The sequence below is a fragment of the Ixodes scapularis genome, unplaced genomic scaffold (genome assembly GCF_016920785.2).
Source record: "Ixodes scapularis isolate PalLabHiFi unplaced genomic scaffold, ASM1692078v2 PGA_scaffold1__304_contigs__length_218370807, whole genome shotgun sequence".
Taxonomy (NCBI): Eukaryota; Metazoa; Arthropoda; class Arachnida; order Ixodida; family Ixodidae; genus Ixodes; species Ixodes scapularis.
Window position 1 is genome coordinate 76540783 of NW_024609846.1, and position 25271 is coordinate 76566053.

A 25271-nucleotide genomic window follows, 5' to 3' on the forward strand; every position below is an offset into this window, starting at 1 on the left:
AATAGAACGCCAGTGTGATGCATACGGCGATTCTTTTGCGCACCAATACAGACTCCACTTCTCCAAATATGCATACAATGTCCATGCAGAGGGGCTGTCCCCAGAATGCTCACTGGAGTGGAATGAAATGGTTGTAGTCAACTCTGCAGACCACTCCCTCTGGGGTCCTTTGGAATGTGTTTGCCAACTAAAAAAGCTTGAGCAGTCGGTGGTTACGGAGCCTCTCCTTTGTCCAGCTTTTACTTCCAGACCTTGCTTCATACTAATCCCAAGCCAAGGGGAAGCTACAGAAGCGACCGCAACACCTTGGGCTTGCTAAGCACGTGCGCTTGTGAAGGCAATTTCATTCGTACAAAAAGGAAAAAGACTGCATAGTTGATCAAACAGTCTCCGCCACAAAATACAAACAATCGGTAAAACAAAACATTCAAGCTCCACACATAATCCCGTTTTTTTTTATTACATGTGGTCAAGTCCCTTACGTGCACAAGTAACATGGGCAGGCATTCATTGCATCTTATTCCACCGTCCAGCCTTTGAAAACACCACATCTCTGTAGTCCTGCATTTCACTTGTTTAAATACTCCAAACAAAAATCTTGATCTATTTCCCTTTGTCGCATGCACCTCATATTCATAAACCTGCCCTATACTTCAAAGTCACAACTTGTGTGCAGTGCAGGCACAGGTGTGAGCGCGTGGCTTCTGAACACACCTCCTGTGTGCAAGTGCAAACAAAAACATTGTGCAAAGCTGTGCTTGCATTGCACACAGCTTGAAAGTATAATATCATTGAGATGTGTAACGAGTCCTGGCTGCCACCTCAAACATTTGTATCCCAGTGGTAAGTTGCCAACTTTGGCCTTATAAATTTTCCAGGCTTCGTTTTGTGCCATATCGGCAATTTGTATGCTGAAAGTGGCGAAAGCTGGGACACCGCAGTCGACGTGTGCTGCCCGCCTGTGTCGTCGAAAGAATCCGCGATGAATTCCAGTCGGGAGCATATACACAAACTCAACTCTGTGACGTCACGGTGCGGTGATGGCGCGTCGGTCGCACTTCCGGTCTGGGGCTGTGGGCAGATGTCCCCATGCCAGACGTATAGTATTCCTGCGTTGTTTTAAAAGGAACCAGAAAACAACCTGCCTTCTCGTCAAAACGCCCCGACTGGGGCCGTGCCAAAAATGTCGAGAAAGGTTTGAAGGTCAGTTTTCACGTGCTCGGTTCGTCAGAGAATCTGGATATATGCCGTGAAAAGGGAAAAGCAGACGCCGTCGGACAACGATTGCTTGGGTGGGAAGCACTTTGGGTTGAATTCACGGATATTTGTGGTCATTAGATTCATCTGTTTTGTTCGAACATGAACGCCAGAGAACCGTCAAGTTGTGCGGACCACCTGCGAACTACGTTCAGTGCGTCTTCAAGTTCAGACGGCCGCGTGATTGTTCGAACTGTCGTCTGCTCTTTCAAACGTTTCCGCTTGTCGTCTGCTCTTAGACGACGCCGGCCCGTAGACCAAATGTTGGCCCGGTACTTGCGATAAGAAGCAAGTGCAGGCCTCAAAAGACTTAAATTTAAAGGTTGGTAAGCAGCATAGAGTTATTATAATAAATGCTAGAGGCTCAGCTGGCGCTAGTGTCTACGGGACTTCCAGTTGCAAATTGAAGCAGACAGCATGCAGTCTACTTTTCCAGTCTTCCTGTGTATTCCTATGGGAAAACGCGCGTGAATTTTGTCTCGTCGCCGGAAAATAACATTAACAACTTTTATTATTTCGGTTGTACCGGATAGTATGTACCTTTATTAATATTGTGAACGTGTAATTGCTTTAGTTACAGCGTTTTTCCTTGACCGCTGAACGATGTTAAACTTCGCTATATTTCAGGCCCAAACCTCTGTTTCATGGCAGGTATGTAGAAACGAGCGACAATTCCAAGCAAAATAACAATCGAAAGGAATGTAGAGTGTGTTCAAAGTTGTACTGTTTTACCATTGGTTGTACTGTTTTACATTGTTGACATGGTAATCAAAGGGACAGAGCTACAAGCTCGCTTTGAAACTTGCCTAAACCTTTACCACGACTAGATGTCTTCTTGGTTCAACCGCTTAACGGTAAATTCCCAGAGTTGTAATTGCCAGACCGTTTCACAGCAGAGAACCTCGCTTGGCAGCTCAGTGAATTGGAGCCTTGCCCTCACACCGGCCACCTTTTGTACCTGGTATTTTAGTGTAGCATAAGTGCTTGGTCATGTAAAAGTTTGACGGCGCACGGTCCGGGTTTGGGACGTCACCGTTTACTACTTAAAACATAAAACCCTTGGCGGTGGTCCAGAATTGACACCAAATAAAACATAACATTGCAACTAAACAGCACAACCCGACAAATAAGCCTGGAAAGGCTAATGCTTTTGTCCATTCTCACGCGTAGCAAGCAAACTCCCCGTGTCCAAGAAAGGACTAATTGTGCGAGGGACATGCATCGTCACACCAGCGAGTCTGCAACGCACGTCAGTTGACCTCGCACACAAAGGACATCAGGGCATTGTCAAGACAAAAAGGTTGCTACAAAGCAGGGTCTGGTTTCCTGGGGTGACACTCTTGAGGACAAAACCGTCATGAAAAGCATAGCTTGCCAGGCTGCGGCACCCAAACATAACAGACATCCCCTGCCTGTACTTGAACTGCTTGAGACTCTCTGGACCGAGATGTCACTAGACTTTGCCGGACTATTTCCAGACTGCAAGTACGCCACAGTCGTCATTGGTGACAACTCCAAGTACCTAGTAATAAACATCCTACAAACACTTCCATCAATTGAGGTTGTCCACAAGCTGCGTGCAATCTTTGCCCAGTTCAGCATCCCAGCTGTTCTAAAAACCGGCAATGGTCCCCCATTTCAAAGCAGAGACTTTTCAAGGTTTGCCAATGAACTCGGATTCAGACACCACCGCATTACAACAAGATAGACTGAAGTGAACGGAGAGGTCGGGAGGTTCATGAGGATGCTCAAGAAGCTCATCGTCGCAAACAAGAAAAAAAATAAGTACTGGACGAATGACCTTCACTACTTTCTCCTAGCATATTGTTCACTTCCGCATGGACCCACAAACATATCTCCGTTCGAGCTCCTGTTCAACTGGAAAGTGCGCAACTTTACCAGCACTTCCTGACTCTGGCGACAAAGGCTACACCCACGCCCAGGCACAACAAAGAGATGCAGCGAGAAAAAGATACAACCGGGCATACATCAACAAGTGACATTACACACAAAAGCACAACTTCGTTTCAGGTCAACTCATGCTCTGCAGACAACAGCAGCACAACAAATTCAACTCGTTCTATGACCCCAGGCCCTTCATTGCTATCTCAATCCGAGGATCCTGCATTTAGGCATCTCGAAACGGAAAATTCGTCAGGCAAAATGCAAGTTTCCTCGAATACATAATGCAAGCGACCAGAGCCCCACTCCATCTCATGTTACAACAGCCCCAAATGCAACAAGAACTCAACCAGCAAGTAGAGTACACTGGTATTGCACCTGCAAAGCAAACCATTACTCCGTTGCATTGGGCGCCTTCTTTCCAAAACGGCTGATCCTGGCAGCAACCAGGCCCTCCTCGGGTGCCCTGTCGCAGCTCTGGTTTAGATTCGGTAGACGCGGCGTCCTCGCATCAAGAAGACCTCCCTCAGAGGTTCGATGTCCTCGCAGATTGCCACAACCCGAGCCACGGGCTTTTCAACGTAATCTGAAAAATGAATTTATCATATCTTTGGTCAACTGTAATTTAGATCAAAACTTTTGGCTTCGTTATTTCAGTTTCAATGCAAAGCCGGCAGCACCGTGATACAACATATGCGCCTTGAGTAATTGCTGCTCAAAATAGTATACTCTACACGTTCATACTTTTTGCATAAAACAGCTGTCGGCATTTAAATGTCTACTTCAGATATCCTACTTCCATCGGAGATAGGCAGATATCTTGGCGGTGATATAAATGGCACAGAAAAGTATTTTCATCTAAACGTACGTTCTTCAAAAAACAAATTTTTGGAGCTGGAACTGCAATTTAAACAGTTTGGTTTCTTATTTGATGTTATTATCCTTTCTGAGACATGGTACACTAATGAAACTGATATTTTTAAGCTACCAACTTATAGCAGTCATGTTTTAAACCGAAACAGCAGCAGAGGTGGCGGGATCTTGCCCTTAATAAAGAAAAACTAACTCTGAGCCACTGACCGACTACTGTATCGCTAATAAGGATTATGAAGTGTTTTCCTTTGTAACAAACAATATGATTATTGCGGTGTTCTACTGTTCTCCAAAAGGAAATATCGCAACTTTTAAAAACTTTCTGGAAGTGTTTCTTGAATATGCTTCTAGTAATAGATATGACATCGTTTGGGGAGGGGATTTCAACATAAACCTGCTTGCAGATTCAGTTCACAAATGCGACATGGAAAGTTTACGTAAACTTTCCATGTCGCATTTGTGAACTGAATCTGCAAGCAGCTGTCTATGGTGCGACATGGAAAGTTTACTAGCTGTCTATGGTTGTACAAATCAAATAGGAACACCAGTGCGGGTAACTGAAACTTCGGAAACATTTCTAGATCTTTTTATAACAAATTCCGCAACGTCATCCACAAAAGCAGGAGTGATGAGTTGCACGATTAGTGATCACCTCACATGCCAGTATACTTGTTTACTGCAAGAACAAAAAGCATCAAAATGAAACAGCCATCTAAATTTGTTTACACTCGGCCAATTATGCCAATCCAATTAGAAATATTTAGGGAAAACATTGCATGCATGGGCTGGGGCATGGGCTGGACATTCAAATTACACCAGTTAAATACGTTATAGACTTGATCTCCTCGCATCTGGTTCACATCTTTAATTTATGCATTCTTAGTGCATCATTCCCTAAAAATATGCAACTCGCAAAAGTATAAATAATTCACAAAAAAAGAGATAAAAATAATATGACCAACTATAGGCCTGTGTCAATTTCACCGGTATTCTCAAAAAGGTTAGAAAAAATATGTGCACGACTGACGACATTTTGTAATAAACATAATGTGCTTACCGATGCACAGTTTGGATTTAGGAAAAATCGCTCCACCGAACTAGCGTTATTTGAGGCAAAAGAATTTATTTTGAGAAACTTTGAACAAACATGAATGGTATTTGGGGTCTTTATAGATTTCACAAAAGCTTTTGATTATCTAGACCAGGGGTGGCCGAGCTGCGGCTCGCGAGCCGGATGCGGCTCTTTGCGTGTTAAAGTGTGGCTCGCAGTTCCCTCCCTCCCTCCCCCTTCCCTTCCCTTCCCCTTCCCCTTCCCTTCCCTTCCTTCCCTCCCCCCCCCCCCCCCAAACACACACACTCCCCCGCTTCCCTCCCCGTCACACGAGCACTTCCTCAAAAAGATAAATGAAACGTGTTTTGATTTGAAAAATAGGTTGCAGTTAGGTAGTCTTGTGCTACTGCTACCTTAGGTACAGTTGGACTGCTTTTGACTCGGATATATTGAAAGTAGTTCGAGTTTCGTGGTTTTGTTTGCAGCTCTTAGGCCGGGTCAGCCTGGCCACCCCTGATCTAGACCATAGCTTACTCATAAAAAAACTTGATTTTTATGGAATCCGTGGCAGAGCATTAGCGCTCATGCAATCATACTTATCTCACTGCAGGCAGTATGTTAACATCAATAGTTCCTGCTCAACTATACAACCAATAAGTACTAGGGTACCTCAAGGCAGCATTTTAGGACCGCTTTTATTTAATCTATATGTTAAAGACATAGTGAACATCGGCGCGACAGCTAAACTCGTGATATACGCAGACGCCACAACAATGTTGCTTGCAGGAAGTGGTTTCAGTGAGATCATTGATACTGCAAACGACACTGTAAGTTGACGACTGGACAGAAAGTAGCTATGTACAGTAAAACCTCGTTATAACAAAGTTGAAGGAGCGGTCGTAATTATTTCGTTATAACCATTAGTTTGTTATAGCCAATGTCCATTTCTTCCCACTATTAGCAAGCAAGGGGAATTATGATTGCTTTGTTATATCCATTAGTTTGTTATATCCCGTTTTGTTATAACGAGGTTTTACTGTATCTAAAAATCAACACAAACAAAACAAGATATATCTTGTTCCGCCCTACAAATAGAAACGTTAGCCTGCCTGCCAATCTTTTGATAAAAAGCTCACCGATTGAAATGGTTAAAGGTTTTAAAACCTTAGGTGTGATCTTCAATGAGCATATGACCTGGGACTTGCACATCAGAAGTATAGCTTCGAAATTAGTTGGTGTCATTGGATTAACACATAGGAACTGCTTCGTGCTTCTGCTCTTCGTTAAGAAGGTTATATACAGATCATTATTTTGCTCGTACTTTAAAAGGGCCCTGCAACAACTTTTTTACTTGTTTTTAATTTGCACCAAACCTGAGCGCACTGAACGCAGTAACTAAGTGAAACTTTTCTTCCCTGAAATTTTGCTTTATTTTAAAAGTTATAGGCAAGGTAAAATTACAAACACAAGCAAAAAATAAGCTCCTTCATGACGTCTTTGGTCCTGGCTTGGGTGGCTGTCAACTAGAGGAGGGGTAGTGAGCTCAGCGAGCGCTCACGGCTGCCGCACTCCGTGTCGACGGCTCGAGAGGGCGCCACTAAAGCATGTTCTGGATAGGCAGGATGAAGCGGGCAGCCAGGACGGCTCGCATTGCATTTGCTGCGCAGCTAAATACTAATTCGGCATGACACTTCATTGCCCACTAACGACAGCAAACACGAGGTAAAGATCAGTTCAGAACAGGAGCCACTTCGCGCTGCCAAACCGCCAAACAGCCAAACTGCAAGCCAAACCTGCTCGCCGAAGGCCTTGGGAACGCTCGGAACCGGCCGGATCCTCGAGCCCATACAACTGCAGCGCCGCCGCGTATATCCGGGACCTTTCCGCATCGACGCCTGATCTCACTACCCCCTTTCTAGTATGCGCCGCTTTTTCTACCGCTTGGTGGCGAGTATGTCAATGGGTCATTCCTTGTTTCCATACATTATAAACTGCATTTGTTTCTTTTCTGATCTAAAATACTGAACAAAAAACTACTTTCATATATAATTGAAACAGTTCGTGCCACTTATATTTTGTATTTCGACTAAAAAAAAGCTTTTAGCGGCTCTGACCAGTAGTAAGGCCAGGACCAAAAACGTAACGATGTTGTCACGTATTGCGCGCTTTCAAAACCGCGGGTCGTCCTCGTAGGTGGAGAAGGTTTCCGCGTCATCCGGTTAAAATATGATGCACTGATATTTAGTGACTCTCTCTGTGCCCACTGGCTTGCCCGAACCTTTAGAGGTATGGAAACCGCAAAAAAGGTAGACGCTTAAATATGATTGCAGAGCCTCTAACTACTCACATCTCGTCTGGGGCACGACCACAATGACTAACCTAAACAAAATTTACCTACTTCAGAAAAGAATGGCGCGTATAATCCACAATGCCCCTTACGACTCGCATACGGAAGAATTGCTTAGAAGTTTAGACGCACTGATGGCTCAGAATATGTATAGCTATAGGCTCATTTGTACGCACAAAAATCAAACATATAACTGCATTGAAACTATTTCTAAATTATCACACTTGACGAAAAACATCCGCGGGTACAAAACATGAAGGCGGGAATGCTGGCAGGCGACCACTAACAGAACTGCATACGGAAATCAAATGTTAAGGCACAGCTTGCCGAAATTGTTAAATAGTAAGTAATGAGCTAGATATACATAATGCATCATTTAAACAATTACGGAAGTTTTTACAACCACGAAAAAAGACAGAAGACAAAAGTGTGCGCTGCGCTGGCCGCATTCAATTTGTATTACGTATGTATTTTAGTTTACCTTGTAGTGTATTGCATTACATACCATATTCCCATTGCGTTTCTCGGATGTTGGCTGTTTCTATGTATATTATTGTAGATCACTCGTACGGTATTCTGAAGCACTGCACGGGCCTGGGCCAGTCCAAAGGCCCGAGCCCGGCTTGGCCCGCAGGCCGGGCTCGGGCTGGGTAGCACACATTTTCTCGGGCCCAGGCCAGGCTCAGGCTTGAACAAAAACTTTTCGGATCGTGCTGGCCCGGGCCGTGGCTGGGAGTCGTGTGGCGCAAATTCGAAATCGTTGATAACAAAAAGGTGTGCTCATTGATATTTTAAGTCGAATGAAAACAAACATGAGAAATGCAAAATCACTTCGGCGCCATTAAAAAAAATGGATAAAAGGAAACGCATGGATTCCTCCAGCATAGTGGGAAAGTGCGGTCAAGAAAACGAGGGCAGTCCAGTCGCAGGGTACAACATGAGTCTTTTTCCTGTTTTTCAAAATAAAAAAAAGAAGCAGAAAAAATGTGAGCTTAACTTTGCTCTTTGTGCAGGGAGCCTTACTATGACACAAAAGATAAGCTAACTATAGATAATTTTATGCTTGTACAACCTTTTGAAGATGTGCTAGCATGATTGTTTCTTCACAAAAACATGCAGAGAGGAAAGTTCTCGGTGATACGAATTGAACAACGAAAAGTCTAAAATCTCTTCAAGAAATGCATTACATAAAAAAAATATTGGCCACTTTTTTTTTTTTTTTTAAATCACTTCTGAGCTGCAGATTTCGCCATATTCTCGAAAACACATCGCCTAAGTTGGGATATTTATCATGTAAAAAAAACACGGTCCAAGTTTAAAAGAAATTTAAAAAAAAAGGATGGACAGTTGGGCTAGTTGGTAAACGTTCATGATGAAAAACAGCGTGAAACAAAAGGACACAGAGAAGAGAAATACATACAGGAGCAGCGCCTTGTCCTGTATGTATTTCTCTCCTCTGTGTCCTTGTGTTTCGCACTGTTTTTCATCATGAGAAAAGTTAAATAAAATATGCTCGCTTTATGCTTAAACAGTTTTTAGGTTAAAGCCTGGAAACTTCTTCGGGCTCATGTATATGATCTGTTGAGATCGGGCCGGGCTCCAGGCTTATATTTAAACAACCTTGTTGGGCTCGGGCCGGGCTCAAGCTACTGACCAAAAATTCTGCCGGGCCCGGGCTGGGTCCTGGAAATTCAATATTCTGTTGGGCTTGGGCCGGGCCGTGCCGTGTCTAGACATTTTGGCCCATGCAGTGGTCTACTGTGTTCATTTTTTTATACATATTTCTGCAATTTGAATAGGCAATGAGGATCTATGCTGTAAACAACCTTTCTTTTTTTTCTTTTAGTTTGTTCACTTTTATTTTGGGTCGACTTTTTTCTTTTGGAAGTTCAGGCTTTTTAAAGGAATACTACAACGAAATTTCGGCGCTCATTTTTGGTCTATATGTGTTCAAAAGAGCAGTATCACATGGAACATACCAATATCTTGTTAAAAAAGTCACGAAAAGGAATTTTAAAACGAATTAAACGATCAACAAAGAGCACCTGGTGGACATGTCGCTAACGCCTCGTTTGTAACACCCGTCTAGGAACCTTGAGAGGTAGTGACGGTAATTGTCTCGCTTCCGGCCACGACGAGAGAAGAGGGGAAGGAGGAACTCCCCTCTTCCCGAGAATGCTTTTTGTGTGTCGCAGAAGTCGCTATTGTCCCCCTACAAGATTACAGAAGATTAACCCGTCACTCAAAATTCGTACAAAAGCAGCCGCTTCGGTGGCTGAAACGACTAAGCCATCCTCTCGACGTCAGCCTCGCCGTAGCTTTGCTCATCCCGAGATAAACTACGTCACGATTGTGTTAGATGTCACGTGGTCTCCGCTGGCTGTTCTCGGAATGCTTGCAAGAGTGGGTCGTTTATAACGAAAAATACAGCCACCAGGCTCAAAATACAAACGTGCAATTGTCGTTTACGGATATTGTGCATCATATTCAACCCATTTTTGAACACGACGGGTATATTTCAAATTTCGTTGAAGAATCCCTTTAAAGGGGCTGTGCAACGACATTGGGTAGGAATATTTCTTACTTTACACCAGCTTCCTGGCACTAGTGGGACCCAAGAATACTCGAACGCAACACCACTGACCAAGAAGCGTTTTCGTCGCGGCGGAATTCAAAGGATGAAAGCGGAGCTTTTCTTTCAATCTCTCCTTCCAAAGCTGCCTTTTGCTCCTTCGCAAAATTTGATGACGGAGCTGTGGGGACAATGGCTGCAGTACGATCCCCGGGAATGCGTCATCGAGCTTTGCGGTGACTATATTCAAATGCTGCTCACACAGTGGACGTGAAGACTGCGTACGCATTCGATCTGGGCTCGTGACAATCGATGCCTCGACATGCATTCGGGTACTGGCCCGTGTCCAATCGTTGCAACAACGACAATAGCCGAGCCATAACAATGTCTGGAACTCAGCGCGTACATGTTTTATGCCTTGCCAGCCCAGCGCATGGCTATGATCAACATTGGCGGCATATAATCGGCTCCAGATCACGTGGCCGCTTGTTCTGGCTGCGAGTTGAGGGGGGAACACTGCTCGCTTTTCTTTAATTTTTTTTTTCTTCTGGAACTTCTATTGCGCGGGGTGAAAAACAAACGGATGTTTCATAGGTCATTAACGTCAGGGATCTGTTTTAAGCAGTATTCGCGCAAAGTACAAAAATTAGTGCATCGCCCCTTTAAGGAAAGTCAAGCTTTAAATAACGATAGGGAAAGCGCTAGTCACTTTCTGAATGTTCTCTAATACTTCTACCCATGGCTCCTGACATGCCCTTTTGTATTTTCACTAACTATTTTACTTCCCAACTTTCAGTGTATATTTTTCCATTGCTGCTGCCACTGCCTCTGTAGGGTGGCCAAGGATCATGTCAAGCTGATTTTTCAGCTTTCTTTCTTTGGCCTCCCCCAGTTTTTTTTTTTAATGTAAAAATAAACCATTTGATTTAATTTGAGATTCTGGCAGATTGCAAACAACTGCCGCAGGCATCTCTCAAACACGAGGAACTTTCGTTCCCTGCAGTCTGGCTCTCCGCGCACAGTGGCGGCACTTCTGGAAAAGTTTCGAGTGTTCACTGATAAACAGTCGCTTCTGTGTTTGGCTTGCAAGAACAAAAGGAGCAATATTGCCTCGTTCATTTTCTGAACCGTTTACTATAGTACAATTTCAGAAACATCCTGTCCAAGGTCAACCTTACATATCACAAACTTCCAAAAAGATTTTGGAAAAAGGTTTAGTTATTTGTTTATTTAGTTACGTATGGTGTGTTAAAATTCGGACTAATACTTACATAGGATAAGTCGTGGTCACAATTTGATGGCGTCTTTTCGTATGTTTGTTATCATGTAAAACCATTGCAAAGTGCTGGTAACTATTCCTACCTGTTCTTGAAGAGAAAAACAAATTCTGTGCTGTGAAACGTATGACCCAAAAGATTTGCGATCAATTGCCAATCCACCACAGTCGTGTGGCACACTTTTCATTTTTCTTGCTATGGCCTGCTTTTGATCTGCAATATTTGCAAATTGAGCAGTTGTACAAGCTGGAACAAGGGCGTTCAAGCCGGAGAGGCAACGCTGGGAGTGCTGGGTGTAAACTGCCACATTCCTTACTGCTGCATTGTGGCATTTGGTTCTGTAACCCAGCATGCCAGAAACAGCCCATGGGGCACTTTGTTCAATTCGGATAGCACAAGACATGCGCCAGCGCATATTGGTGCCAGCTGTACATGTTCGTTCATATTTAGCCTGTCTCATCCCAAGAGAAAACCATTCTTACTTGACAAAGCCTCTTTTGGTGGGTGGCTCCCACAGAGGGTCGTCGTTGTCATCCTCGTCTTCCTCCTCCTCATCCGAATCACTTAGGACAGGGTTCATGGCACATGCCAGGCCCGGCTTTTGCAGTGGCACTGCAGAGGTAGTGGTGGTAGAGGCAAAGGTGGCAGCAGTGGTTGTGCTATTGCTGCCGACGGTGGTGCTGCTACTGTCAGGTGTCTCCGAGTCCTCGGTCTGGACGCACCGGGTGGCGAGAACTTTCACGAGGGAATTCGCCTGCGTGCCTAAAGGGCCAGAAAGAGGTTTACTTATTCGACTCTTCATCCTGTTTGACTAGTACAAGCCTCCAGAAAATGGCAGTCTGGCAGAAACATTTTTTTCTTGTTCTATAATGAAATGAATGACAACCTAGACCTGAAGGGTGAAATACAATGGAAAGTCAAAGAAGGTGAAGGTCAACCAGGGCTGTGCATGCACACTGACTTTCCCGTTAGCTTTCAAGGTAACATACGCCTTCCACAACGCTGCCTGGATACAGGGCCCTGGACTCCGGCCCCCCGTGTCAGCTGGAGTTGGGTGGTGTGTAGTGCGGGCCTGGTGAGGGTATTTTCCCGGTGCTTGGCTGGAAGTGTTTCAGTCGCGCGCTGGCATGGTAATCGATCCAGAAATAAAATTCCGCTTTCCCGTCCTGAGCGGTGCTGGGGTCCGGCACTGGGACTTTGTGTCTAGGCAGTGTTACCTGCCTCTCCGTTGTTTTGACTTTCATTCTATTGCTCTGGCTGGCGGGCTAGCAGACGCTCATAAGTACAGGCTCTGTCTAGCTTTGTGAGCCACCTAGTGTACCCCAACCTTTGCTAATAAAGATTATTATTATTTTCTAATACCTACAACAAAAAGCAGCATGTTTATACGATTTATCTGGCCTAATGACAAGAAGGAATAAGATTAAAACCCTCATGGCCCAATTGAATTAAGAAATAGTATAGTACTAAATTTGTGTGGAATTTATGCTGCTGCTAGAGTGCCGTCAAGAGTGTTCAAGTGTCATCCGAAGGCACTTCATGTGCTGTTCGAACTCCGTCCAAAGGTTCGGGGGGCAGCAGACATTGTGGCGTGGACTAGTGTTACGTTCTGCATAGCAAGAAGGAAATCAAAATTTTCTGAGCTAGAAGCATAAGAATATTCAATGGCAACAAAACAAAGACACATCAAAAAGCAAAAACACCATGCAAACGCAAAAAAAAAAAAAAAGAAGCACATTTGCAAGATATTGTCAATATTCGCGTGGAGTGCCGTTGGACGACACCTGAGCGCCGTGCAGGAGCGCTGAAAACCAGAGTGTCGAACCGAAATTTTTATCGGCTTGGTTTCGGTTCAGTTCCGGGGAGCAAAAAATAACGGTTCGAACTGGTTCAGCAGCTAGATTGAGAATATATTTTTTACATTGTTCTGGCAATAGACACTATGCCATGAGACGATTAACTATATTGTTTCTTCCATTGTCCGTGCAATTCACTTTTGTTTTCAGGTACAAAAGATATGAAAATCAGTTACTTAATTTTGATAAAACACTATACTCGTTTTCACCTCAAGAAAAAAGGATGTTTTGCGCATTGCTCCTACGCCGTGCGAAGTAGTTCTTACAAGATTTGGTTGTCGGAGGAAGAAGCGATCCCTTTGGCGTTTGAAACGTATACGTCTTGATTAGATAACATATATCTAATCTAAAATGCACCTACATATATATTAATTCTCCTCGTAAAAGGGAAAATTAGTAATGCTCTGCCAGGAGCCGGACTTTTTTTACTTCGGTTTTTGAGGTGAAAACGGGTATAGAAGAAAATTTACATGAACGTACATAACGTCGTGTTCATACGACTCAACATCCCTTTGTTTACCAGTGACATATATTTTACCTGAATCAAAATATTTAAGTACAACAGTAAAGAGTTGAGCTTGTTGTTACATACCCGTAAATAGATCAGCTTGAAATTTAGAACTATATATACCGTCGTTTCCTGTCCTTTCTTTGTGTTAAAGTAAAATTCTAAAGTTCAAGCTAATCTATTTACACGGTATAAAATGTTGTCGCAAAGGGTGGTAGGTCGCATAAAATACCCGTGATTCAGTGGCGTAGCCAGAAAATATTTTCGTGGGGTGTTTCAAGGTGCTGGTGCAAACGCACACACCATTAAAAAAAAAAGAAATATATATATATATAATACATAAATCAAAATTTCGAGGGGTGCTCTGACACCTGAACACCCCCCAGGCTACGCGCCTGCCATGATTGGTACAACTTCGTGTCGCAGTATAAAAAGTTAAATTGTCGTGGTCGGCCCTTAATTTACGTTGTCAAAGCTTCAGATAATAAGTAAATATACTTTTATAGTGATCAATAAATTTTACTTTATAAAGTTCACATTACCGCTTAAGACGACACAAAAGGACGATACTCGAAACTACGCGAGCTGTTGAGTCTGCGTAAACATGTTTTTTGTTCGCTGATTGGCGGTGTGAAACATTGGGTTGCAGGGTATGCCAAAAAGGACTCTGTGCTCATATGATAGATCGGAAGGCAAATACACGAAATGTGCAAAAAGAAAGAGATAATTAATGGTATTTTTCTAAATAATCCCTTACAGAACGCCTCACTGCAAAAAGAGATGCATAAAGATTCATGCAATGAAATTCCTAATTTTACATAAATAGCGCGAGAGACAGACAAATAGTTTTAAAATCTGAATATAAATCACATTTCATCAACTTGCATGAGCTTGAAACATCGCGAAATACTGCCTCGGGAGGCTAATGTTATATTTGGTTTTACCTGCACTTGTTTTGGGCCCTCAATTTACAACGCTATGCTTCAATAATCATGCGCTCTAACATTTCTCTAGGCTGCCGTATATCACCGCGAGACTGCTATAAATACTGCACAACTTTACAATTAGGACATCTATTGCTGGTGTTGCCAACATCGAATTTCACCAGAAAGCTGAAATGTTTAACATGGTATGCATGTGACGTCATCACATTATATGCTGGTGGTGATTGTGATTTCTTCTTCCTGAGAAAATGAAATCCAATGGTGCAAAATGCAAGCTGCACGAGGTTCAAGCTCAGTGAAAGCCAAGTATTTAAAAGGCACATATTATTATTATTAGTGCATTGTCCTGAGGAACTGCGCGAGCTCTGGCACGACAAAAACATGCTTTTTGGCAAGAGTGTTTTTGCAAACAAAGTAGTTTCTAGGACTACACGTTTCGGTCTGTGCCGAAGATACGGGGAAGAGGAACCTGTACAACACAGTATATTTTTAAAACCCCTTGAAGTTTAAAGGGGTCATAAAACGATATGGGGTTATGTTCATGAATTTTCAGAGGCGTACTGGTCCTAGTCTGGCCCAAGTACTATACTCGCACAGGCCGCCACTGATTCATAAGCTTCTATGTCGCGGTAAAATTGCGAGGATAAAATGAGGCTATTTCTTTTAGTCTTGCCTTCGCAAGGATTGATGTTGTAATTGTGGGATCAAAACTACCTGCGTGACTACAGTCGAGCGCGGCTCATGTATTGGACACGAGAACTGCGTGAGCCACTGCACATCGGCTCGTAACAATCAATGCCTCAGCAGACACTTGGGTGGTGGCTCGCGTCCAACCACTGCGGTGACGAGAATTGCCGAACTCTAACCGCTCATTCACACTGGAAGCAGATCCGCGTTCGCAACCGCTTTGCGAACGCGATTGTATAAAGATCCACTACAATTGCATGCACACTTGATGTCATCGAGTGTGCGCGCGATTGTACTGGATCCTTATACAACCGCGTTCGCAACCGCTTTGCGAACGCGGATCCGCTTTCAGTGTGAATGAGCGGTAATAATGCCCGGAGCTCAGCACACGTTTTCTTCATTTCCAACCCCAGCGCGGGAGTATAATTAACGTTGGCGGCATAGGTGTCAGGCCACGTGGCCGTTTCTGAATCTGAGTTGAGGGGATGAACGACGCTCATATTTCTCTAATTTTTTGGTGACTGCCATTGCCTAGAAAGAAGAGCAAAGCCAAGTTTATTCAGTTATTAACGTTAAGGAGTGATTCTAAGTAGTATTTAGTGAATGTATAAAACTCTTTTTATGGTTCCTTTAAAAGGGCTGTGCAACGACATTCAGTAGGAATATTTCTTACTTTACGACAGCTTCCTGGCACTAGTGGGACACAAGAATACTCGAACGGAACATTGCTGGCCAAGAAGTGTTTTCGTTGCGGCAGAATTAAAAGGATGAAAGCGGAGCTTTCCTTTCACTCTCTCCTTCCAAAGCCACCTTTTGCTTTTTCGTGAAATTTGATGACGGAGCTGTGGGGACAATGGCAACAGTACGATCCCCGGGAATGTGTCATCGAGCTTTGCGATCCCAGTTTTGACGATATTCAAATGCTGCTCACACAGTGGACGCAGACTGGGTTCGTGACAATCGATGCCTCGACATGCATTCGGGTAGTGGCCCGTGTCCAATCGCTGCAACGACAATAGCCCAAGCCATAACAATGCCTGGAACTCAGCGCGTGTTCTGCGCTTTGCCATGATCAACATTGGCGGCATATAATCAGCTCCAGGTCACGTGGCCGCTTGTTCTGGCTGCGAGTTAAGGGGGTGAATGGTGCTCGTTTTTCTTTAATTTTTTTCTGGAACTTCTATTGCATGGGGTGAAAAACAAAAGCGTGTTTCATAGGTCGCTAACGTCAGAGATCTGTTTTAAGCAGTATTTGTGCAAAGTACAAAAATTGTTGCATCGCCCTGTGGTCGAAACTTGGGCAATAACTTGAGAACGACTGCCAACGTTCGGCTGTCCCTCTAAAGCCACTAGGATCTTTTTTTTTTTTTTTTTCTTCAAGTATTTCTTTTGTACACACATGTAGTTCTATGCAACGTCATATTAACAAGTCACATTTAGTCATTTCAATACTTCTATTCTCGGGGACTTCTTTCGGATGCAGTGAAGCAACAACTAAAAAATGTTTGGGTGCCTCAATGAAGCAAAATAGGTCGTGCAACATTTTTTTTGTACTTTCAGTAAATACTTTTAGGAAGTAACCGCTGACTTTGATAGGTTGCGAAAACATCCATTAGATTTCCCCTCTGCACAATAGCAAATGCAGAAAAAATAAAGGAAAGAGAGAGCTGTCAATCCCCTCCTCAACTCGCAATTTGAACAAGCGGCCACGTGATCTGACGCTAATTATATACCGTCAGTGTCCATCATAGTCATGCGCTGGAGTTAAAAAGCATAGAGCATGGGCTGAGCTTGAGATATTGTTGGTGTGGGGCTAATATCATCTTTAATTGAACAAGAGCCGTTACCCGAATGTTTGATGATGCTGATTGTCATGAACCCGAGCACTCGACTCGATGGAAATCGCTTACGTCACGGTGTCATGTGACTCTCGGTGCAAAATCGTGATGTCATGTTAGGTCACGCTGTCAACAAGGTTAACTCATCTAGTGACTTTCTCAAACTAAATCGATTTGATGCAGTGAGTCACATGACAGCACGGGGTCACGTGACATTACTTGACAGCATGTATTTACACCACGACGTCACGTGACAATGTGACACATGTTTAATCATAGTGCCAATACAAAAGCACCACGAAAACCCACAATTTATCATACATTCCAATTCTGTATATGACGATTTGATCAATATAGAAATACAGCTGCCAGTTTTTTTATTCCCATATATTCCTTTTATTATCTTGAACCGTTTTGAATCGGTTACCGTTATTTTTTTTTTTTTGCGGTTCGGTTCCGGTTCAGTTCCAAGATGGCGGCAAATATTTCGGTTCGGCTAAAAATAACGGTACGGTTCCGGTTTTCGGTTCGGTTCCGGTTCGACACCCTACTGAAGACACTTCCTACAGTTTATCCTGCGATATCACGTCAAGCACGCGAATACAGGCGGCTAGCTCTTTTTCATGCCTACCGACAGACTGCTTTCCCAGCCACGGGTCCGTTCCCACAGAACTGTCCTTCATGCCAGACGGTCTCCGAGTCCGTGCGGGTGCCGGATTTTCGTGCGGGTCGGCCTGAATCGCCGTGTCGCGTGTCGCCGGTCGGTGACGGCAATGGCAGCTGTACACGCAAGGTGTACTCTCCTCGAAGCAACCCATCTCAACCGGCTCATCGTTCTGCAAAGAAAAAAGAAAAAAAGGAAAAGTTTGTAAATTTTGAAAGGTTCACGCGGCCAAGTACCGTTCACGAACGTGCGACACTTACCGCAGTTCTTCGGCTCTTCGACGTTGGGACGGTTGGGTCCTTGGCAGGGGAGAGGCGCTTCGCAGTGGGGGGCAGTCGGAGCCAAGGAACTGCGTCTGGCTTCAGGTGCACTTTCTTCCTGGACTGCCCGGCATCGCGAAGAACACCTAGCAGACGACGGTAGTCGCGGTCACCGTCGAAGTGGTCAGAGCACACACGCAGCTCTCCCTGTCCGGGGTCCTCTCTACTAATCCTTCGACACCACTCACTCCTGAGAGGTTCCTCGCGCGGTAAGCGATGGAACAGGAGGTTTTTAGCACGGACAAGAGGACTGTTTGGACTCCGGTTAGGACACAGGAGAACAGAGCACCCGGTCGGCATTGCCGATATCCGCGGCGGCGTTCGAAGTCGAGATCGACACAACAGAAAACAAAAGGACGAAAGCGGCAAAGCGCTCGTGCTGGTCCGACCACAGGCTGCACAGGCTGCCACAGATCCGACCTGTGGACACTGTGGACAACTGTGGATGCTGTGGACCCTGTGGACCACTACAGCCTCCCTACTGTGGACCTGTGGATCCGACGACCGACAACGGCGCGGTTGAGGAATACGAAACCGCGCAACCACCAATTTCCAAAATGACTATATTGCTTTTTTATAAGCGTTAGAATAGCTCAGAATTTGGTTTACAACGTTAAATTATCACTGTTATATTGCTGAGAGTTTTCAGTCTTCGCGTTTACCACCTTTACCCCCTCTGCTCTGTGTCCGGAACGTCCGGAAGGTCCGGAACGAGGTAGGTCCGGAGCGGAGGTTGACGTGACTCCTCTGGCCACACTGCAAACAAGATGTCCGCGCCCCTGCGCATGGTGCGCCTGCGTGTCCTGCGTTGTCAAATTCCTCACGAAAAAGCGCGTTTCTGCCGTTGATGTAAGCTCAACAGCGTTCATCATGAAGAGAAACCAGCTCCTCGTGCTCAGTGCTTCGGACAGTGACGCGGACTTTCTCGAAGTGCCATTATGCACGTTAATTGTCTTATACTCGTTTTCGATCTGCGGCATCGACGACATCCAAGTGGTTCTTGTCGACGCGGCTCAATCTCAACACGACAAGCAGCGTTCGTTCACGGTGCCATACGACATCCTGCAAAAACTTAACTGCACCGTAATGGACAAAGAAGTCATTCCTAAGCCCCTTTCAGATTGTAAGCCGCCCGCCGTGTACTTAGCAGATAAGATAACTTGCATCGGAGGGCTCGCCGGCGTACTGCGGTGGGCACTGTCCCACCGCGTCACTCGCACTGCGGATCCTTTCTGCAAAGCTCTGCTAGGATTTAGAGGCGGCTCCTTGGCCGCCTGCTCGGAGTCATCTCTCTGGACGAACTTCTGCGAGATCGATATATACACAGCCGTGTTCAAACTTCGGGATTTGAAAGTACTGGAGGAGCCCCGTGTTCAGCTCCCCGAGGAATTGCTGCTTCTCGAAGCCCATCTGCGACAGCCCGTAAAGACTCACAACATCCGTCGAAGACAACAGCAAGTGCTCAAGGATGCACGCAGGGCGGCTTTGTCACCGGACTCCAACAAGTGTCCAAACCCGAAGACTCTTCCGGAATTGGAACATCGATACGTCGAGGGATTTGACCGCACGCTGGCAGACGTGATCCTCTTTCCCTGCGTTCACATTTGCCTGACGGAACTCCGATCCAGAGTTAGCCACGACGAACTCGTCTCCGCACTTCCGCTTACGGTGAAATGGTACGAGCGCGTCGCGGCGGACGAGCGCTCTAAGCGAGCTTTGGACGCTTTGGGCCTGGCGCCGCTAAGCTCGGTTCAGCAGAAGCAGCGGATGGCGATCGAAGAGGCAGAACTGCCTCGCGACAGTCTCTACTCGACGCACCCGGACCGCACCAGACCCCGGATTCGTCACAAGGATCCGGCTCACATCGTGCAGCGTCTTGAAAAGGCCGGGGTCGTTCCGAACCTGCAGCCCAACCCTGGGTCGGACTCTTTGCCGCTGCCCTGGCACACCTACCCGAGCCTGGTACATCCGTCGGGTGGTGGGCTTCCCAGCGACAGGGCGAGCCGCAAGTGTCAGCAGATCGAAAACCTAGTGGTGCTCGCGTTGCGGCGGACTTTCGACGGCTGCACAGTCGTAGACTTCTGCTCGGGTGGCGGGCACGTAGGAATCGTGATCGCCTACCTGCGACCCGACTGCAGGGTGGTGATGATCGAAAACAAGGAAGAATCCATGCGACGCGCTCGGGACAGGATCTTGGCGTTGGGTTTGTGCAACGTCACCTTGTACCAGTGTAACATGGACTACTACGTCGGGGACTTCGACGTTGGAGTCTCGCTCCACGCCTGTGGTGTGGCGACTGACCTGGTTTTGCGCAAGTGTATCCAGAGGAGAGCAGCATTCGTTTCCTGTCCTTGTTGCTACGGGGCTATGAAAGGAATGGCCGAGGTCAGCTATCCCCTGAGTAGGGTCTTCAGGGAGGCTGGAATGAGCGAGGAGGACTACGTTTTGCTATGTCACTATGCGGACAGGACGGAGCGGGACACTCCGACCTGTCAGCAGGGTCACCATTGCATGGGACTTGTGGACAGGGACAGAGCTTCAAGTGCGGAGGAGTTTGGGTACAGTGTCGTTTTGACTCGAATGTGCCCCGCAGACTGCTCGCCCAAGGGCCTAGTGCTTTTGGGAACGTGGGATAAGGCAAAATAAATTATTATGCACATTAGCTTTTAAAATAAAACCCCCAAACAAGAAAGAAAAAAAAAATATATATACTAAATGGAGGACGACACAATGCACAATGTTTCAACCACAGCTGAATTTATTTTACAGAAGGCTGAGGTTTATATAAGGTTCAACGCAGGCACGTAGCCAGGGGGGATTCCCATGGGGCCCGGGCCCCCCCCCCCCCGAAATCTTCCGTTTTATTGGGACCTCCTCTCCCTCCTCCCCCTCATACAGCATTTTGTCATTGGCGCCCCCCCCCCCCCCCCCCCCGAAACAAAATTCTGGCTACCGTGCCTGGTTCAACGCTTCCCCCCTAAACCAAAATAAAAAAAGAAACAACAGAGATCTCTCCACAAATGCATAACAAACAAAATATGAGGGCGCAAGTGAGCTGGTGTAAGTTCACCTTTGTAGGATTTTCTGAGACTGCAGTAACGACAGAAAAAATGACAGGAAGAAGGAAAGAGGCCTGAAACAGCCGAATTTAACTACCACAGAATCCACTCATATTGAGTGTGAACTAAAAATAATTCAAACCAACTAAAAAAAAAAGGTGTGGGGTTAATTTTAATTACGGATGAAAGGAAAGATTGTATCTGTTTTTCCTTCTCCTTTCTTTTAGATTGTTGGGTGCAGGGATGGGCAGTATTTCAAATACTTCGTGTATTTTGCATTTGTATTTCATTACAAATTGGGTAATGTATTTGACATGTGTATTTAAATGCTAAAACGTGGGTATTTCAAATGCAATTGTAATAAATAAAATTTTGTGGGCGAAAATACATCCCTCAAATTTAGTGTCACTGTCCAGAGCAGGAAGAAAACTATGTTCTGCACCGAATACAGTGTCTCTCAATCAAGTACAAGCGTTTAGTGACTTTGTGATTACGGTGCTAGTCCAGAGCAAGAATAGTGACGAAATTGACGTTCACAGGCAGACTGGCTAAATAACTGCCTGTGACAACTTGTGACGCTTTGCAGCCTGATTTCCATCCATATTTTTGCCTGGAACATTCTAAATGCGCGGTCATCCAGATTTTCGTAACTGGTGTGAGTTGCAACGATAAAAAAATTCTCTAGTTAGTGCTGCACGTCTTGGTCGTCTCGGTACTTTGTTGGTCTATACCAAAATGTAATCGACAAAAAAAGCTGCTTGAAGCTCTGTACTTTTTTCACCTATTACGTCCAAGCTGATTACATTTTTTTGTGATTATATTTCTATTATGTTACTAGAGCCTCGCACACTGACTCCCAAGTGTGCGATGCAAAATTAAAATGAAATACCCAGAAACCTGTTGCAGGTACCCTGAAGTCGCTGACGCAAATTTCGAGGAATGTATTTGGAAAAGTATTTGGAGGAGACCAAATACATTTGGTTGTATTTGTATCTTGTACTTAAATGCTTTTTTTGGAAATGTAATTAGATTTGTAATTAAATACATTTTTGGCGAAGTATTTTGTATTTGTATTTCGATACATATTTGCATGTATATTTTGGCCATCCCTGATTAGGTGGTACTTAAAACCTATTAAACCTCAACCTTCTGTCGAATAAATTCAGCAGTGGTTGAGACCTTGTGTGTTGTGCCATCCTTCGAGACCGGCAGGTTTGCACCCAACCTTTTTGTTTGTTACTGTTTTGCTTCGTAACAACATCGAGCCCAACATGACCACATCACGTGACCGTATCTAGCCTTCGGTCTGATAAAAACCTACCGACGGAGCGCAGGCAAGCCTGCAAGGAATCCTACAATAAACCATCCATCTCGCTTGTGACATGTCACGCGCACCAATCGCCAGAAAGATCTGCGGTCACGTTGGGCACAATATCGTTTAAATTTTTGATGACTAGGCTTCACCAATATTGCAACGTGTCCCCTCCTTCTAACCTCCTTGCGACACCCCCACCCCCATCCCTATCCCCCTGCACCAACCCTTTTTGGGGCTCGCGGCGACTGGCCGCGACTGGCCGCGACACCCCGACACCCCCCTGAGCGTTGCACTTGTAATAAATTGTGAAACGGTTTGTGGGTCAGCAATCGAAATTCCGTACAACCCGTGGTTTGAAGGACCTGCACAGAACAACACAATGAAAATGTGTGTGTGTGTGTAGGCGTTGTATGACATGAAAATGCAAATGAAGCAGTGGTCATGTCCATAGTCAAGCGGTTATTCGATTAATCGTTACGTAACCCAGACCAGAGTAGGTCGTGGTGCAGACGACGCTTGTCGGCTGCTACAAGAACCATAATAAGTACACGTCGTGTTGCGTCGTATAATTCCTGAAATATAACTTAATCTATCTTACGTTTTTATAATGATAATTCAAACCATACGGCCAATGCATGCGGCTTACGTCTCAATATTATAATCTATTAATCGAGGACGTTTCCCTGGTTTCCCTGGGTTTGCTCACGTTTCGGGTTTTCCCGGAAGTTACGATAGTGAGAGCGACGTTGGCGACGTCACTTGCCTCTCCGATGGTTTGTTGACGAAGATCGCGAAGCAAATCTCTCCAATTTTAATTTTGTCCCCAAACGGTTGCCGAAGTGACACGTAGTCCGACGCCAGGCAACATGACGACATCTCGGCGTTGCCCCCCTTCACCCCAAGTCAAGTGAAGCGCAAGCCCTGTGTGAAATTCGAACCGCCGGCACCATTGCTACCGAAGTGAAAGCAGTCCAACAAATCAGGTGAGCGAGCCAGCGCTGCTGGTCACACGTAGGCTGCCGTCGATTTCCCAAGCGCGCTAAGCTCTGTGGCGGCGCCGTAGGGTCAAGCACCTCGATAAAAGTTGTCGCTCTGTTAAAGTTCGGACTCTTCGTCCGAAGCACGGTTCAGCGGTGCCAGCCTCCCCGCCGTGCTGCGATCGGCAGCAAAAAATATGCCGTAGTGAACGACCTTGAACACCGACGGCTAGCGAACGAGTTGAACTTTCGACGCCGCCTACTTTTCACTTTTTTTTGGTAGCTTATAAACAGCTTTGATCGTGGGTCCCTGGGAGCGAGCAAGAAAGCAGAAGGGAACAAATAGCGTCTTCATCGAGTATTGATTAAACGCATCTTGCAGCAATCTCGATTTGACCACTATTCCCTTCAGGTTTCGACTGTTTTACAGCGGAGATTGTCGACTGGCGGAGGTCGCGTTTGTCAGTGTTAGATTTGATTAGCTGATTGGAAGTGCTGGGTTTGTGTCGAGTGACGCATCTGCGAGATGATTATTTTCTTGGTTGCGCTGGAAATGGCTAACGTGTTACAGCTGGAGACGGCGTTAATATTTTCGGGGCGTATTCTCTTAGTTCGTGAACGTATCTCGGCTTTTGAGTTGGCTGGAGGCTCTTGCATGACATTTTTGTATGGTAGGATTTTTTTTATCCTTTTTTTATCTGAAGCAGCACACATGCCACCAAATGTCAAATGTCTTTAAAACAATAACAAAAGGAACAGAAAAAAACAACGAAAGATACCGTTTTGCCAACGGAACGTGCAGTGTGAATTACATTTGCCTCTTGGATATCTAATCTCGCTCACTTACATGGATACTCCACTACACTATCTGTGAGTGTAAGGTCAGCTGAAGATATATCGGCACCTCAGCAAGCCCAGTGGCCACTTGCATTGTGTTGAACAGTGCAGCTATGAAAACTTTCAGGGCGCCGAAAATACATAAGGACAAGATACAAGAAAGGAGACGTGAACAAGGCGCACTCGCAACTAGCGTTTATGAAAAAACCACTCTCTTATATACTCATGGCAAACAACACAGTCATACTACGTCCGGTGTAGCCCCCTTCGTAAAAAAGTGTGCTCTTTTGCCGATAGTGACACAGACGTGTCACTAATGCAGTCCTTGCCTTTTTCTTTTATTTCGAAGGCCTCGTGCAGCTCCCTCGATATCCGATCGGCGTATCTGGCCAAAAACCTTGTGTCACTAAATGACGGTGTGCAGGAGCAACGGCTGCAGTGCGTGGCGAGGTGTCCCGACGGGGTAGCCCGTGTAGCCGCATCATGTTCGCGGGCGCGATCATTAAAGCATCTGCCCGTTTGGCCAATGTACGATGATCCGCATGACATGGGGATTTCGTATATGGCGCCCGTGGCACATTCCGTGTACCTGTTGCGGTGCTTCGTATTGCAAGGATCTGCGGGCTCACGGGGATTGTTGATTCTGCGACACAGTCTCGATAGTTTGTTTGGTGCGAAGAACACAATAGGCACATCGTACCTATCAGCAACCTTTTTAAGATTGTGGGTTAGTGAGTGTACATAGGGGATTACCACCGGCCTCACTGCTGCTCTTTCACGGGGCTGCCTCCGTGTACCTTTAAACTTTTTTTATTAGGGTGTCCGCTACGAAACCTTCTATGAAATCTATGAAAGCTATGAAAACCTTCCAAGATCTGTCTGGTGTAGTACTATTGTGTTGGTCTTGCTGCTGAGTTGTGGGTAGCTTCTATGGTCTTGTTGTTGGGTATGTGTATACCTTTCACACCATAAAATTTGTTTTCTTCA

General features: G+C 45.4%; 3 protein-coding genes across 4 annotated transcripts in view; 2 read left to right on the forward strand and 1 right to left on the reverse strand.

Moving 5' to 3' along the window:
* Window positions 1–433: 433 nt before the first annotated feature.
* Window positions 434–25271, reverse strand: part of LOC8044131 — a 93197-nt gene continuing 68359 nt past the window's right edge. Inside the window, exons 2-5 of one of the 2 annotated variants that reach the window (XM_042290794.1) lie at window positions 18037–18516; window positions 17744–17948; window positions 11762–12041; window positions 434–3745 (exon numbers count right to left, since the gene is read on the reverse strand). In XM_042290794.1, the coding sequence (XP_042146728.1) occupies window positions 3736–3745; window positions 11762–12041; window positions 17744–17948; window positions 18037–18396 (855 nt within the window). In that variant the 5' untranslated portion in view covers window positions 18397–18516 and the 3' untranslated portion in view covers window positions 434–3735. Of the gene's footprint in view, window positions 3746–11761; window positions 12042–17743; window positions 17949–18036; window positions 18804–25271 lie in introns of those variants that run through there. The other variant, XM_029988128.3, reaches the window with a different exon arrangement.
* Window positions 18801–20799, forward strand: LOC120840207 (glutathione S-transferase C-terminal domain-containing protein). The gene has a single exon (XM_040210619.2). It carries the CDS (start codon window positions 18967–18969, stop codon window positions 20740–20742), a length of 1776 nt encoding a protein of 591 aa, XP_040066553.1. The 5' UTR covers window positions 18801–18966; the 3' UTR covers window positions 20743–20799.
* LOC120840187 (E3 ubiquitin-protein ligase RNF185-like) overlaps window positions 23210–25271 on the forward strand; it is a 31477-nt gene continuing 29415 nt past the window's right edge. Inside the window, exon 1 of the mRNA XM_042290795.1 lies at window positions 23210–23453. The gene's annotated coding sequence lies outside the window, so the exon portion shown is untranslated. The remainder of the gene's footprint in view (window positions 23454–25271) is intronic.